The sequence below is a fragment of the Lissotriton vulgaris genome, chromosome 7, assembly GCF_964263255.1.
Source record: "Lissotriton vulgaris chromosome 7, aLisVul1.2, whole genome shotgun sequence".
Classification (NCBI taxonomy): Eukaryota; Metazoa; Chordata; class Amphibia; order Caudata; family Salamandridae; genus Lissotriton; species Lissotriton vulgaris.
In genome coordinates, this window is record NC_141695.1 from 939570566 (window position 1) to 939586100 (window position 15535).

Sequence of the window (15535 nt, forward strand, 5' to 3'; positions counted from 1 at the left end):
ATTGCAGTCGACTCTAGTCTATTGTAGCATAAAACAAAACACACACAAAATTAAATAAGCCAAAACATGTTTTAAACTGGGGCATCTACTTGCATTTGGAGCACTGGTCAGTTCTGAAAGCCTAATTCATAAATATCCCGGCTCTCAGGAGTGCCTTTCTGGCCACGTAGCACTATGACGCAGCAACAATTAGGCACACATTTAGAACAAAAAACTAAATATATTTACAACAGCGAATTATACAACAGGGCAAAAAAAGAAAGCTTTGGCACTCAGAAGTATCATAGGCCCTGTCAAATACATGGACAATAGTCATTGCAGCTGGAAGTGCAGTGGAAGGCAGCCACAGCTTGGGGTGGGGAAGGGGCAACAGAAACCTCACACCCCAGGGCCCTGGTGCAACTGCACCCGTTCCACTAGTGGTGTTTTCGCCCCTGAAACAGATAAGGCGCTATCAGTAACCACAAGAACTTTTTGTCGTCAAAGCTCACCTCAATGGGAGTGGTGGTCTCACTTTTAAAAATGATGAGGTTCTGGGCGCTCTGCTCGCTCTGGCCCGACAGGTGCCTCTCCGCGATGACGGCGTGGGGGCCCGTGCCTCCCGGGACCCCCGTGTTGTAAAACATGAAGGTGTCACTGCCCGAGCCGGCCGTCAGGCAGGCCTTGTAGCAGTAGGTCTTGGTGAGGGAGCCGTTCCCCCTCACCTCGATGAAGTGCGGCTGCACCTTCAGGCCGTGGGGGATGCGGGTCTCGATGTTGTTGTTGGCCTGCTTGTACATCTCGGCCGGCCCCCGGGGCTTGGCCCCGCAGAGCCCTGCGCAGCAGGCCTGGCCGTACACGCTGTACCGGTAGCACTTGAAGGCCGCCAGCACGAGGACGGTCAGGAGGAAGATGAAGGAGATGGCGCTCAGGGCGATGATGAGGTACAGAGTGATCTCCGAGGAGTTCTTTGTGCTTTTCACGTGCCGCCTCGTGTCCGGCAGGATCTTGGACACCCGGTCCACCACGGCCACCGTGATGGCCGCCGAGGAGGTGAGGGCAGGCTGCCCGTTGTCCCTCACCAGGAAAGTCAAATTGTAGGAGCTAATACTGTCCTCCCCCACTTTTCTTGTAGTCCGGATCTGCCCCGTGTGCAGCTCCATCGTGAAGAGGTGCGGGTCGGAGGCCTGGGAGATGTAGTAAAAGAGCCAGGCGTTCTGCCCGGAATCGGCGTCGATGGCGATGACTTTCGTCACCAGGTAGCCCGCGTTGGCAGTCCGGGGGATCATTTCCATGGCGCTGGAGCCGTTGGCAGGAGAGGGGTACAGGATTTTGGGGGCGTGGTCGTTTTGATCCACCACATACAGGCTGACGGTCACCGTGCTGCTGAGAGGGGGGCTCCCCGCGTCCTGCGCCTGCACCACAAACTCGAACTCCCGCAGTTTCTCATGGTCGAAGGAGCTGGCCGCGTAGATGTTGCCGTTATCCGATTTGATGGAGACGTAGGAAGTGACCGGAAGGCCCTGGATGTCCCCCTTGAGCAAGGAGTAGGACACGTAGGCGTTCTCCTTGTCGTCGGGGTCCGTGGCCCTCACCATACACAGGGACACCCCGGGCGCGTTGTTTTCGTTCACATACACCGCGTAGGAGGTCTCTTCGAACCGAGGCGGGTTGTCGTTGACGTCTGACACCTCCACCAGGATGGTCTTCTGCGAGGAGAGCGGCGGCGTCCCGCCGTCCGTGGCCGTCAGCGTGATGTTGTAGGCAGGGGTCTGCTCCCGGTCCAGGGGCCCGTCGGTCACGAGAGTGTAGGAGTTTCGGAATGAGTTGAGTTTGAAGGGGAGGCCGGGCGGGATGGTGAGGCTGACATGCCGGTTCAGGCCGGAGTCCAGGTCGGCCACGCTCATCAGGGCCACCACCGTCTCTGCCTGGGCGTCCTCGGGCACAGGGGAGTACAGCGAGGTCACCACCACCTCGGGCACGTTGTCGTTGGAGTCCGTGATCTCCACCAGCACTTTGCAGTGCCCGGCCATGGACACGGGGCCCTTGTCCGTTGCCTTGACATAGATCTCGTAGGAGGAGGCCTCCTCGTAGTCCACACTTCCGTTAACCCTCACTTCCCCCGTCTTGCTGTCGATGCTGAACAGCTGCCGGACTTTCTCGGGGGTGAAGCTGCTGAAAGAGTAGACCACCTCCCCGTTCGACCCTTCATCCGGGTCAGTGGCGTTCAGCTTGACCACCAGGGTGCCCCTGGCTGCGTTCTCCAGCAGGCTCACCTTGTAGGTGGACCTGTCAAATACCGGGGGGTTGTCGTTGGTGTCCACCACTCTCACCGAGATCTGGGCCGTCCCAGACCTGGCGGGGCTTCCCCCGTCCTCAGCAGTGAGTACCAGCTGGTGCAGCCCCCTCTGCTCCCTGTCCAGGGCCTTCTTCAGCACTATCTCGATGAGCTTGCTGTTCCCGTTGAAAGGTTTCAGGTCCAAAGCAAAGTGGTCACTTTGGCTCAGCTTGTATGTTTGGATGGAGTTGGAGCCTACGTCGGGGTCCTGCGCGCTCTCGATGGGGAAGCGCGCCCCCGGTAGGGCCGACTCGCTGATCTCCAAGTAGTAGTCCTTTCTAGGAAAAGTGGGCGCGTTGTCGTTGATATCCAGGACCTCCACTTCCACGTTGTGCACCTCCACCGGGTTCCCGATGACCGCCTCCAGGGTCAGGGCGCAGGTGGGGCGCCCATCGCATAGCGCCTCCCGGTCCACCCGGTCGTTGACGAAGAGCACCCCGTTGCCTTGGTTGACGTCAAAGTACTGGCGGCTGCTGCCCGAGGTGAGGCGGAAGCCCCGGGCGGAGAGCTGCGCCAGGTCCAGGCGCAGGTCGCGCACAAGGTTGCCCACGAAGGCTCCGTGGTTGAGTTCTTCCCGCACCTGGTAGCGAATCTGCTCAGCAGCCAGGCGCAGCGCAAGGACGCTCAGGGTGGCGATGAACAGCAGCCACCCGTGCCTCGGGGGGGAAGCCATCTCCTCCCCGAGCAGACCCCCGCGCATCCTCCGAGGTCTCCCGGCACCAAGTCACCGTCCATGACCGGGCCACCGGCGCGTCTCCCTGGGCGCGGTCGGTGGCTGTCTCCCTAGTAAATCCATGTCTTCGCTCGCCTCCTGAGCGCGCTCCGCCTCCTCCTTGATAAGGCCTGCTATTCCCAGCTCACGCTGCAGCCCGCTCCTCCTGCAGCCGCCGAGAGGATCCTGCGGAGGAGGGAGGGGCGCCGCTCAAGCCTGCTGCATGTTCAGCACCTCGGACAGGGGCAGCCAGGCGGAGGTGCACCCGGGAGGGTCGGGCACCGGCCACGCCACCGGCCGGAGATAATCACAGGCTGCCGCGTGCCAGGCGTGTAACCAGCCAAGTAGTAACAGCAACACGGCTGTGCATTTTTTATGAATCGCGAAGAACGGGCTGATTGTGGAGCATGCGTCGTCACCTCTGCACTTCCAGTGTGCTATACGCTGCTCCCCAAAGAGCTGTTGTCCGTGTCACACATCACACGCAGTCTTCAAGAGCACATGTCCAAAAGAAGCCATTGATACATGTGGTCGACACGCCCCTCTCCCACAGATGCAAGCACTCGTTCATCCATATTGTGTCCATAGAAACAGAGGCGCGCGCACACATACAGCCTGCCCAGCGCACCCGGCGCAGATGTACACAAACCACAGACACGTGAAACATGAATATCAATACGCTCTTGTTCACCGAGGCGTCGACGGAATTATTACCAGGTACCTGCGTGCCTGTAAACACCCTTGAAAAAAGATGCACATGCGTCGCCAACGCAAGAACAAGCACACGAAAGCACTTGTAAGCCGATAGCGACACCAATAATTGCAAACAGACACGTGAACATGAAGCATGTCCATGCACAAAGACGTATGCAGAATTACAGGTGTCAACCGAATCACACCGACATTTTGTGCTGTCATTTACACACGAGTCTTTTTCTAAAATTGCATTGGCTGAGTGTAAACAGCAGAGGATAATCGACGTGCGGTGTTAAAGACGCTGTAGTAGGGCGACGGCGCCATTTGATGGGTGTGGTTAATACAACGCTCGTGGGCACACATACCAGGCTGGATGCTTTTACAAAGAATACGGTCCAAAGGATTTATTCGAAAAGGAATCCAGAAGCTTCCGTTGAACCCACAGACTCGACCCAGTAAGCGCCCGAACACTTATGATGGGGAATGCTCAGAGGACGAATGCACATGGCTGCTGCGACGGCCATTCATCCTTCGAGGTCGATATAACGAGCATCGTTGCGAATGCTGGCAGTACTACTTGTAAGGGTCACGAGACAATCTTCGAGTAGAGGCGTATATTATTAGAGATGGTTATTATCGTGGAGTCAACAATTGTATATTTTTAATGCTATACATGTAAGAATCAATACTTGTTTGTCTTCTAAAGTATGATTACTATAAGCAGTATTACTGTTATTGTTTTGTCAACAACAGTCGGCCGAAGGTAAAGGGTGCAAAACGAAGCAACAGAGTGAAAACACCGCAGGCAGGCAGGTTATGAATCGTTTCCAGAGCTCATCCTCCCAAGAAGCTTTGGTAAGCAGCCATGTCAGTAGTCCCCTCCCTGAACTCGAGCTGAGCTACAGTCCCGCGCACGGCCTTTCCCGGAGCAGCTCCAGGACCTGCCAGAGAACGGGCCCCAAGCCTTGCAGGCGACGCCCAGGCCTGTAATATGTTTTTAACGAGGCTGATTTAGAGGAAATGGCGTCTGGACAAGTGCCAGGTCTCCTCTTGAGCTTTGGAGCTGCACTTACGCATCGGCCCTATAGAACTGTATGTCACGTTGTTTGCGAAATAGGCAGTTTGTGACGTCGACGGCCCTGAAAGTTCATAATCCGTTTCTTCTTCTTCCTGAAGTCTGATCCCTGATTCGCCAAAAGAAGCTGCCCCTACCCACGTTTCTGCACAGATTTGCCACCATTGGTTCGAAACTGGGTTGAAGTTATCAGTGGTGGGCAGGGGCAGTGGCACCAGGGCTCAATGTCCAGACAGGTAGCCAACCCAACGCATTTTGCACGATAGATGGCCTACATGTGGGCAAGAAACATTGTGCCCAATTTCGTGGCAACGGAAAACACTGCATTGATTCTCCGTCCTAACTTATTATTTCTATTTTCTATCTGTGGTTGCCGGACCCCCTACAATTAAACGTTACCCCAAGGCCATTAAAGTTAGTCACATTTTTAACTGGGGTGGCCTGAAGTTTGAAGGCAGGTCTCGTGCCCATCCTGTAACCGCAGGACATTACAAAGGATTTGATGGTGTTAATCTTCATGGTAAACCCCTTCATAAAGGATGCAGAAGCTCCCATCCCAAAGACACTGCAATGCTACTGATGTGCATCCATAAGAACAGCATCATCAGTGTACACTAGGACTGGTATTGAGCACTTTCAAATCTGGGGCATGCCCCCACACCTTGAAACTCGTTTCCTCTCTAAGCGGTTGATATAGAGGGAGAACAGAAAAGGAGCAAGACACACTCTTGTCCGACAACCGTGTGTACCCCAAACATTTCAGAACACTCCCCCAGCCCCAATCCCCCCGGCCACAACCTTATTGTAGCACTAGAATAACAGTACATTTCCCAGATGGTGTTGATAACTTGTGTGTCAATGCCAAAGCCTTCCATAAAATTTGGAGTGGGACACATGGTCAATGGCACTGGACAGATCCATTAAACCAGCTGGAGCGCACAATGCTTGTCAATCGTGTATTTCAAAGAATGGAAATTAATGCATTAATCTTCTGTCCCCATCCCTCCCTGACACATACTGGATGTTCGAGAGAGAGCCGCTCTTCTCTGTCCAGGCCTCCAATCAAGAGAGTAGGACTTTGGGGAAGATCGTCGCTAAAGGTAAGATTATGTAGTAGCTGCTCACTCGCCCTGGCAGCTAAATTAAAAGACAGTCAGATAAAATCAATTCAAGAACCCTGTCCCATGCCTGCCAAGGTTAAAGGGAAGAAACCGTTCATGGAACTATGTTAATTCGTGAAATACATATTACATTTCATTCTCTAATAGTTAATGCTACTGCCAAATGTATTGGGGGGAAAAGTGAAGCAAGATGTTCCCTTCACAGTCGGTTATGCTGCAAGCATCTTCATAAGCAGGAGGGCAACGATGACCATTGAAGTCGCCTCCCTAATCAGACGCAGCTCCCTTGCCACCTCTGGAGTTTAGGGAGTCCAGGTTGTGATCTAATTTCAACAAAATACAGCCCCTGTCTACTGTTGGAATGTGGTTGTAAAAGTTGACTATGCCCAATCATGAGCCTGAGACAAAATCCAGACCGAAGACCTAATAGAACGGTGTATCTGCAGCATAGTGGAAAAGTTTTGCGCAGTCTATGGACAATATGAAAGTTGTAAGACCACCTTATGGGGGACCAGATGAAGAAGTACTAGCTGGTAAAGGGAGCATTTTGAAACTATTGATATAGGCAGGCAAGACCGCCCATGCTTCCTGTAGGCACATAACCGAGAAGGAGTTCACAAAACAAGACCACACTTGGTTGTTGATTTTCTCTTTGATTACAGCTACGTTCCAAACAAAAAAGGGAGAACTTGGGGATGTTGACAGTTTCAATGTTATGGCCAGATACTTGCTCACCTCCATCTGGCGTTATAGTTCGGATGACAAACGCCATCCGTCGAACAGATCTGGTGTCACCTGTTTCACCTGAGTATTGCTGAGGCGGGACTCTTGCTGGGGGGAGGTGCTATGGGGAGACCACATGTGGTTTCAGGTACTGGTGTTGGAGTTTGGTGCAAGAGTGGGCAAGGCTGGAGCGGGGGGGGATCGTATTCCTTCGAGGGTGATAAAGAGGCTGTGAATATACACTGGGGGAGACGTTTTGCAATCCCTATCTTGAGTTCACATGCTAGTAGCTGGAAGTGGGCTGCACATTCTTGTGGAGTTACTTACCCTGCTGGAACTGAGAGGGACTTCCCAACATGTACCCACTGTGTTCAAACGGACACCTGTAAAGGGTGTTGGTAAGTACTAGCAGAAATCAATGCCGATGTCTCCTCTGAAGTTTCTAGAATCCAGTGCGTTAAAGGTAAGAAGACTGGTGATAGTAAGCTGGGGTAGCAAGGTGGTAGCACAGGTGACAGTTCGATCTCCCACATGAAAAAGGTGTCCTTAAGATGCCAAACAAGGATAACCAAGCCCGGGGAAGAGCATGTAGTGATGGTGATGTATCTCCCCCTTTGGGCTGGATTTTCCCTGAACTCAATAGACTCCAGTTTGCTAGAGTTAATATGTCTGGTGCTTGCTGCTGCCTGAGCAGTTTCAAGATTGTGCTCCTGTTAAGAATGTCGTGTTTGCCCATGAAGACATAGTGCAGGATGGACTTAAGCTTGTTTGTTGGAAAGTTGGGAGTATATGCCACCTTCTGCCTGTTAACTTCTAGTGACTCTGTGTTGTTTCCCTGATTGCTCTGAAGAGCTTTTTAGGCCCTTACGGAAGAGAGTGGATGGGCAGTGTCAACAGTAGAACTAGTGTAACAATTAGGGTGAAAAGTGCAACTGCAACAAATGATGGATGGAATATTGGATGATTCAAACATTCTCCCCCAGTCAAGAGATCTGGGTTAAATCCATTGTTCTTTTGCCCACTACACCACCCTAGTTTGGACCCAGCCGTATGCAAATCAGTCATGACCCTGTGCCTCATGGGAACAGTCCAGACTGAACTGCCAAGCCAGGTCCTCCCAGGACCAGAAACAAGCATCCTGGGACTGGTTTCAGGGTATGTCACCCTTCACCAACCAGGCTAGCTTAAATCCAGTAGCAGAGTGAGCAAGGGACCCACTTCAGGGCATACCCGTCCCACTTAGGGAAAAAAGTGTAACTTCAACAAATGATAGACAGAATGCTAAACAGTAGAACTAGACCATTGATGGTCTTCGTCAGGACAATCTGTGCGAAGATGGTGACGCTCAGAGGCAGAGGCAGAGATGACAGGCTGGTGAGCAGGTTCAAATGGTGCCCCTGGATCAGTTATCAATTTCACAGTTGGACAAGGAGGTATGGAATGGTGGAAGTGCTGGTACTGCAGCTGCATGCTGGTAAAGCAAAGTTTGAATCTTTCCATCCACTTCACTGTCCTCTTTGTAGTCTAACATTTGTACTGTATTGGGATAAAACAATGAGTAGGTTTTGATTTTAGTATCACTAGAAGGCTGTGTGATTGGAGGCGGATGAGTAACTGAATAGCCGTCTGGAGTATCATTGCCAATGGGCAGCCTGCGGGGCAGAGGCTGTGCAAAGAAGCAGAGAAGAGCTAACAGTGTGCTTGTTTCTCACTTTTCTGAACCTTTTCCACTCCCTTTTTGTGTGCGGCTTTGCCCCAGCTGCTAGATGGGCAGTAGGTACTGCTGTGTCATTGGGTGACCTCTCGTGGATTGCGAAAAACAGCTGCGATTGTGCCCTCATTGGTGATTATGATGCCAGACAGATCGTATTCTGACACAGTGGATTGCTCAAATGCAGGTCCCGTAGGTGCCCCTAACAAAATCAGAGTTGCTGGCAGAGGAAGATGCACTTGCATGCAGTGAGTTTTCAAAAGTGCCCTCAGAGAGTAAAGGTTCCTTTCTAGAATCCATGTTGTCCTCTTGCTTCGGTATTGTACCTGTCTGTTGAGCAGGTGACGAAATGCAATTGAGGATGATGTCCAACTTTTGAAGTGTCCTAGCACAGGCGTTGATAGCGATGGTACAAGACAAGAGTGATATACGGTGGCCTGGTCCGACTGGACCCTTGTGATCAGATTATTCAGGGCTGACAGTTTTGCATCTATTCCCACAATGTGGTGCTAGGGCACTTAGAATGTGAATTCGCATTTCAAGCTGATCAGAGTGGTAATACAAAGATGCTGAGACTGCCCCAAAATTGCTAAGCAAAGCGTTCCAGGGGTTGGTGCTAGAGATATGCCGGTGTGTCCCGTCGATCTGGCTGCTGAGATAATTGTATTGTAGATTACATTCTTCCCATAACAACATTCAGTCAGTATGGCAGGAAGAGTCAAAGTCATGGATTCTAAACACCTCTTCTATAGGGATGTGACTGAAAGCTCCCATGGCCGGACAAGTGGTGGAAACCTTTGAGGCTAACAAGTTTACCTTGATAGGGCTTAATGTGGTATAGGGGACCATGTGACACACAACATTGCAGTGTTATTCCAATCATTTAATTGGAACTTGGACTTCACAGTGCTGGACTAGTCACCTGGCATGCCAAACTGATAAGGTCACCTAAGGGATTGCTCCTGTTAACCTAGCCTATATTTGATCTGTTCACAATGTTGACTTCCTACTCAGAAGGGATTGAGTGGTCACATGCTATCTCCAAAAACACCATATTTCCCTCCTAGTGGTCTGTAACATGAACCTGAGCTGAGATACTTAGCATTGTGGCATGGTGCTCCCTTGTACATCGCTTAGGGATGCGAAAGAGTCCCTGGCTGAAGGAGAAGAAGCAGGCTGCAGAGATCTCCAAACCACATTATTAGAGATGGATTCTGTAGGGATGTAGGTCCACACAGGAGGTTGTATTTCAGGATGTTTTATTCAAGTAGTTAACAGGTAGTAAAGTCCAGAACATCAAGTAGTTAAGGTAGCAGATCAGAGCCCCACCAGGAGCAACCTGTCTGCTGTTCAGTCCATGCCTAACTGTCACTTCAGCACTCAGTGTCTCAACATTCCCAGGCACATCATGACACCAACATTCTACTGGGCAGAGAGCACAGGCACTGGCAGAGCAGGAGGAGTAAAATACATAACATTAGCAAATGCAGGATACTACAGATTCCTTTGAAATTAGTTAGTCTGTGATCCTCCAGCGCTTGGGTGGTGGAGAGTGCTGGAGCAATATAGAGGCATGCAAGGGACAAGGGGGTGATAGTATTTGCAAATTTGTGCTGTCTCCTTATTGTGCTGTCTCCTAAAAAGATACGTACACTGAGAGTCTTCAATGAAGAGCTGTGTAACGAGAGTATTTTGTATACACACTAAAGATGCAGAGCCATAATCAGCATCTTAGACTGGAACTGTCTCTGGTTCCGGCATCGAGTCAAAGTAGGATTCAATTGAGTAGCGTCTCACCATTAGTGTGTATACGAAATACTCTTGTTACACTGCTCTTCATTGAAGACTCTCAGTGTCCATATCTTTTTGAAATACCTGAATGCAGAAGATAACCTACCAACATAGCTTCTGGGTCTCTTTAATGGTTGATCAAACCGGAACTAACACGGACACTGAGGAGCTTTGAAATGAAATGAAAATTAGATTTATAAAGCGCATGGCTGCCCGTGAGCGTCCCAGCTCTAGTAACAGAGATATTAGAGGAGAGGTGGAAATTAGGGAAAAAGCCATGTTTTCAGCAGCTTTTGAAAGGTGAGATGGTTAGGTTCGGAGCGCAAAGTGAGGGGACGCAGATTCCACATCTTGGAGGCGTTATAGGAGAAAAGACGCCCCCCTGTCCGGGCCTTTTTGATCTTAGGTATGTGAGCAAGATGTAAGTGTGCTGAACGAAGGTTTCTGGATACTTCATGGCGTCTAATCAGATTTTTTAAGATTTGAGGACCCTTTCCATGGAGAATTTTGTGAGTCGTGCAGAGGGATTTGAAATATACGTGCTCCTGAATGGGAAGCCAGTGGAGCAGTTTAAGGGACGTTTTGCCGAGCTCCTACTGTTAATGCCGGTTAAAAGTTGGACTGCAAAGTTTTGTACAACCTGAAGTTTGGCGAGGACTTTCTTAGGGGCACCAAGGTACAGAGCGTTACCATAATCCAGTCTAGATAGCAGAAGGCTCTGGATCGGGATCTTCCTAGAGTCTTGGGGGAGCAGGGGAAGAATTTTGTGGGTAGGCCTAAGGATGCCCTAGCAGACCCCCGCTGACTTCCTGGCTTGGGTAGTAAACATGAGATCCTGGTCGAGCCAAATGCCCAGGCTCTTAATGGATTGTTTTGGAGCCGGGGCAGGCCTCATGCAAGGAGCCCACAAAGTCTTTGGAATGAAGTGAGACTGGTTGCCCAATACTAAAACCTCAGTTTTATCACTGTTAAGTTTAAGATGGGAACAATCCATCCAGTGTGAAATGTCTTGGAGGCAGGAGTAAAGATTATCCGGGGGCTGATTGATCTGGCTGAGAGAGACCACAAGCTGGGTATCGTCAGCGTAAGTCACAAGTTTAACCCAGTGGGGGGTGACTATTCTCTCCAGGGGGGACATATAAACATTGAAAAGGGTGGGGCTCAGGGACAAGCCCTGAGGGACCCCACAGTGTACAGGGGTGGGACGGGATTTAGAGGTTCCCTCCAAAATTTGGAAGGAACGGTTGTGAAGGAAAGAATTCAACCAAGTCAGTGCGGACCCCGAGATTCTCAGTTCCCTGAGCCGGTGGGTCAAAGTAATATAGTTCACTATGTCGAAGGCTGCGCTCAGATCCAGGAGGATCACTGCCACTGATCCTCCTGAATCGAGGATCCTTCTAGCCTCCTCCACAACCGCAATCATGGCTGTTTCAGTGCCCTGACCCGGGCAAAAACCCGTCCAGGACGGATACAGGAGCCCATTTGTTTCCAAATAGGCTGAGAGCTGCTAGTTGACAAGTCTTTCAGCTATTTTGCTGATTATGGGCAGTAAAGAGATGGGTCGATAGTTACCCAATTCAGCCGGGTCAAGGTGAGGTTTTTTTTAGAGGGGTTTTACTATGGCCCTTTTCCAGCCATGAGGCACAATGCCTTGTAGTAGAGAGGTGCTAATGAGTTTGACCAACGGGGGCAGGATAGTAGGGGCAACTAATTTCAAAATATTGGTTGGTGCTGGGTCAAGTGGAGAACCACTTTTCATGGAGAGAAAGATGGGGAGAAGAGTATCCTCTGTGATAGACAAAAAGGAATATAGGCAAGGACTGTGTTGTTGCTGTGTACTGAGATGGGATTCTGAAGGGATTTCTCCTGTGAGGGGAGGGATGGATTTTAGAATGGTTTGGATTTTCGCATTGAAAAATTCTGCGAACTCATTACAGCGGTCACCAGTGGGGTCTGCGGGAGGGGGAGGCTGTGGGATTTTTAGAAGCTTATTTACTATGCGGAAAATTTCCTTTGAGGAACAGGAGGTGGTTCTGATTTTTTCCTCAAAGAAAGCAGATTGTGTTGTTTTAAGGGCCTTTTTATAGATTAAAATAGATTGACTATATTCTTTCTTTTTTTGGGGGGCAAATTCTTTCCTCCAGGCTCTTTCGTTTTTTTTTGCAGATTTTTTTTTTAGCATGCGGAGGTCATTATTGAACCAACGTGACTTGGGCTTCCCACCAGGGGCATGGACCGGTGTCTTAGGGAGGATTATATCGAGAGAATCCTCAATCCAAGCAGAAAACTTAATGTCTGCTATATGGATAAGGGGATCATGAGGTGGAAGGGAGCTTTCAAGAAGTTGCGTCCAGCCTTCTGTGGCCAATTTCGACCAGCGGCGTTCCAGGGTTTTGGGAAACGATTTAGACCGGTAGGACACCGGAATATGCCAACAGAAAGCAATTAGGGCGTGATCATTCCAAGGAAGGGGGACAGGGTTTTGTACCTTCAGATCTGGGATGTTAGAAAAAAGAGGGTCGAGAAGATGGCCCTTGATATGGTTAGGTTGATCGTTGAGCAGGTGGAGTTGGTATGCTGCAAGGTCAAGTTGCAACTCAGATGCCCCTTTAGCAGCTGGGTTGTCAAAATGAAGGTTTAGGTCACCTAAGATGGTAAAGTTTGGGAAAGTACTAGCCAGGGCGAATGAGGCTTCTAGAAGGGGGCTGCAAAATAGCCCTAAGGGGCCTGGAGGACGGTAGACAAGAAGCCCTGATAAGGATTTCAGAGGGGAGATTTGAATGAGGAACAGGATGTTTTCGCAGTCTGCGATCGGACAGTCGGTAAGTCGACAGGACAAGTGCTCTTTGTGTATCATAGCGATTCCTCCTCCCTTACCTGAAGGTCTGTCTAGTCTTTGAATCAGGAAGCCAGGAGGCAAGGCTTGCCCAATGTCATAGTTGGAATCCGGTGAGAGCCAAGTTTCCGTGAGGAACAGGACCTCCAAGTGACCATCTTGAAGTAGCATGTAGATTTCGGGGGCATGTTTGGGCAAGGAGCGACAATTAAGCAAGGCCATATTGAGTGGAACTACTGGGGGGGGGGACAGGGGTCATGTCCCATAAATTGGAAGGGGCAGCTGGGGCAACGAGTAGGGGGGGGGTCCATCATACTAATAGTGTGAGTGCAGATCGAATGAGGAGGCTGCCTATGATGCATTAGGAAATCCCTAGAGTAAACAAGCATTTGCAATGCAATAGGTCTCGCATTAGGAAAGTTTGAGCTATTGGTATTGTAAATGACACATTTTTTATTTATGTGTTAGTTTTGAAAATAGCGGAACTAATAGCTTTGTCATTTACAATGCCAATAGTTATACCTTTCACAAATGTGACACCTATAGCATTTGTAATGCAATATGTGTTGTATTTACGTGACTTAGATGTATTGATATTACAAATAACAGTGGCTTTTATTTTTTTTTAATAATTAATACTTAAATAAAAGGTATTGTAATTTATAATGGCAATAGCTCAAACTTTTGTAAATAACTTTTGTGAAGATTATGTTCAGTGTATTTTATTGTGACGAAAATCCAAGAACAGAAGTGAAATATTAACATCTTTTTGTGACATTTGTAATAAAGCTTGAAACATTGAGAGAACATTTCAACGTGGCTCTTTATTGAACTGTTTGCTAGCATAAGTCAGACACTTTGAATTCTCTTTGTCTTAATCTTTGTATGAAGTATCTGCTTTTGATTTGACCAATGGCACATGGCACTTCGGAGCTGGAGCTGGATACATTATCTCCTACTGGCTAATGCATGTTTTTAAGCTTATAGTGATTTTACCGCAACATTTCTCCCATTTAGTTATTTCTGGGTTATCATTTCCCTCCTATTCTCTCTTCCTTGGGAATATTAGAATGGAGTTCAGATACTTAAAACTAGTTATGATGCTTATGGTCTTTTTCGTGGTCTTCTTAGCTACTCGGAGTAGAAAAGAACTGCATGGATTTTCCCAGAACACTAGTGGCTCATGAGGCATAACAGTCTTCTTCTGTGAGACTGCACGTGTGAACACACCACCAGATGTGCTCTTTTATCAGTTTGCTTACTTAGCTAAGACATCATATCACGTGCTACAGATCCTGCTGACTTAACATTTTGGCTTACAACTATGTCATCGTTACTTCTATCCTCAGCACTCTATCAGTTTAGTCTAGTCTGCCTGATGTTTGATACTGCAGTGCAGGTTGATTACATGTGTTAATACACACACAATATGTCTGGCTATGAGGAGGGGAAAGCAGGATGTGAAGAGACAAAGGGAGTGCGCTGCTTAACGCCTTAACCGCGGCGGTTTTTCCGCCACGGTGTGGGCGTTCTAAAGGGTGGGTGGGGCTCCGTCGGACAACAGTGTTTTTAGGGTTGCGTTTAGATTGAGTTACAGATCGCTTTCAAAGACATGTCGGTTATGTTAATTATACTGATTCAACACCATCTTTTGGTCCCTTTGATTACTAGAAAAAAGATGCCTTTTTGGTGAAGGTGTGCTGGATATGTAAGTAAATTCGATCAAATAAATAAACAAATAGAAGGGGGACAAGGATGGAAGTGTTTCATGCAAAGCAACCAGGAAAGCGCATTTGGTGCAGAGCCATCTTGAGACCTATAGCTAAAGGTGTTTTGCACCAACTCTTAGACAAATCTATCTGTCTCAGTTATTGGTCACCAGCTGACATCTAATCATGCATTTCTACCCCTACATTTGATTATTTGCTCTTGATTTTCTACCAGTGTAATAAAGAAAGAGTCACTTATGACAACTTTTAATTTGCTCTTTATTTTATACCCTATACAGTTTGTCACTTCGCATTTTATAAATCTAGCTGCTCTTATGTAAGGCGTTCTTCTAGCCTACGGGGTCTGAGTTACACAAAAAAAGCACAATAAATAAATAAATATTTGCCTTATCTGACTCCACGACCCGAGGACTCCAAGGCTCGGTCTGATCCCAATGTGCTCATTACAGGCACATAATTTCACTACCATAGTAACTGTTCTATGTATGCATAGTGAGAAAATGGAGGTAGGGTGAAAAGATGTGTCTCCCACGGATTCATACTCAAATGTAGCTTTGGTATCAAAAGACAACGCCAACAAAATGAAACCAGAATAAACTAGAAAAAAAAAAACGAGAAGAGAAGGGGGCAGTAAACTAGAAAAATAAACCTATAGTATTGCTTGTACATTTCCTCACTTTGGGCTTAATGACTCTCAGCGATAATGGTAAAAACATCACCCATCCGAACTCCTCGCGCAGAAAAGGTCTGCTGGGAATTGTAGTGTTTTCGGGCCACGCCTCCAAAAGCTGCACGTGGTATGGCGTCGGTAAAAAACTGCAAT

General features: G+C 48.7%; 1 protein-coding gene across 9 annotated transcripts in view; it reads right to left on the reverse strand.

Moving 5' to 3' along the window:
• The window catches only part of LOC147702773 (protocadherin alpha-C2-like), an 868304-nt gene that overhangs the window by 311741 nt on the left and 541028 nt on the right, over nucleotides 1-15535 (reverse strand). Inside the window, exon 1 of one of the 9 annotated variants that reach the window (XM_086931368.1) lies at nucleotides 492-3555. The exons of 7 other annotated variants lie outside the window; for them this stretch is intronic. In XM_086931368.1, the coding sequence (XP_086787494.1) occupies nucleotides 492-3017 (2526 nt within the window). In that variant the 5' untranslated portion in view covers nucleotides 3018-3555. Of the gene's footprint in view, nucleotides 1-491; nucleotides 3556-15535 lie in introns of those variants that run through there. One more of the 9 variants, XM_086931367.1, reaches the window with a different exon arrangement.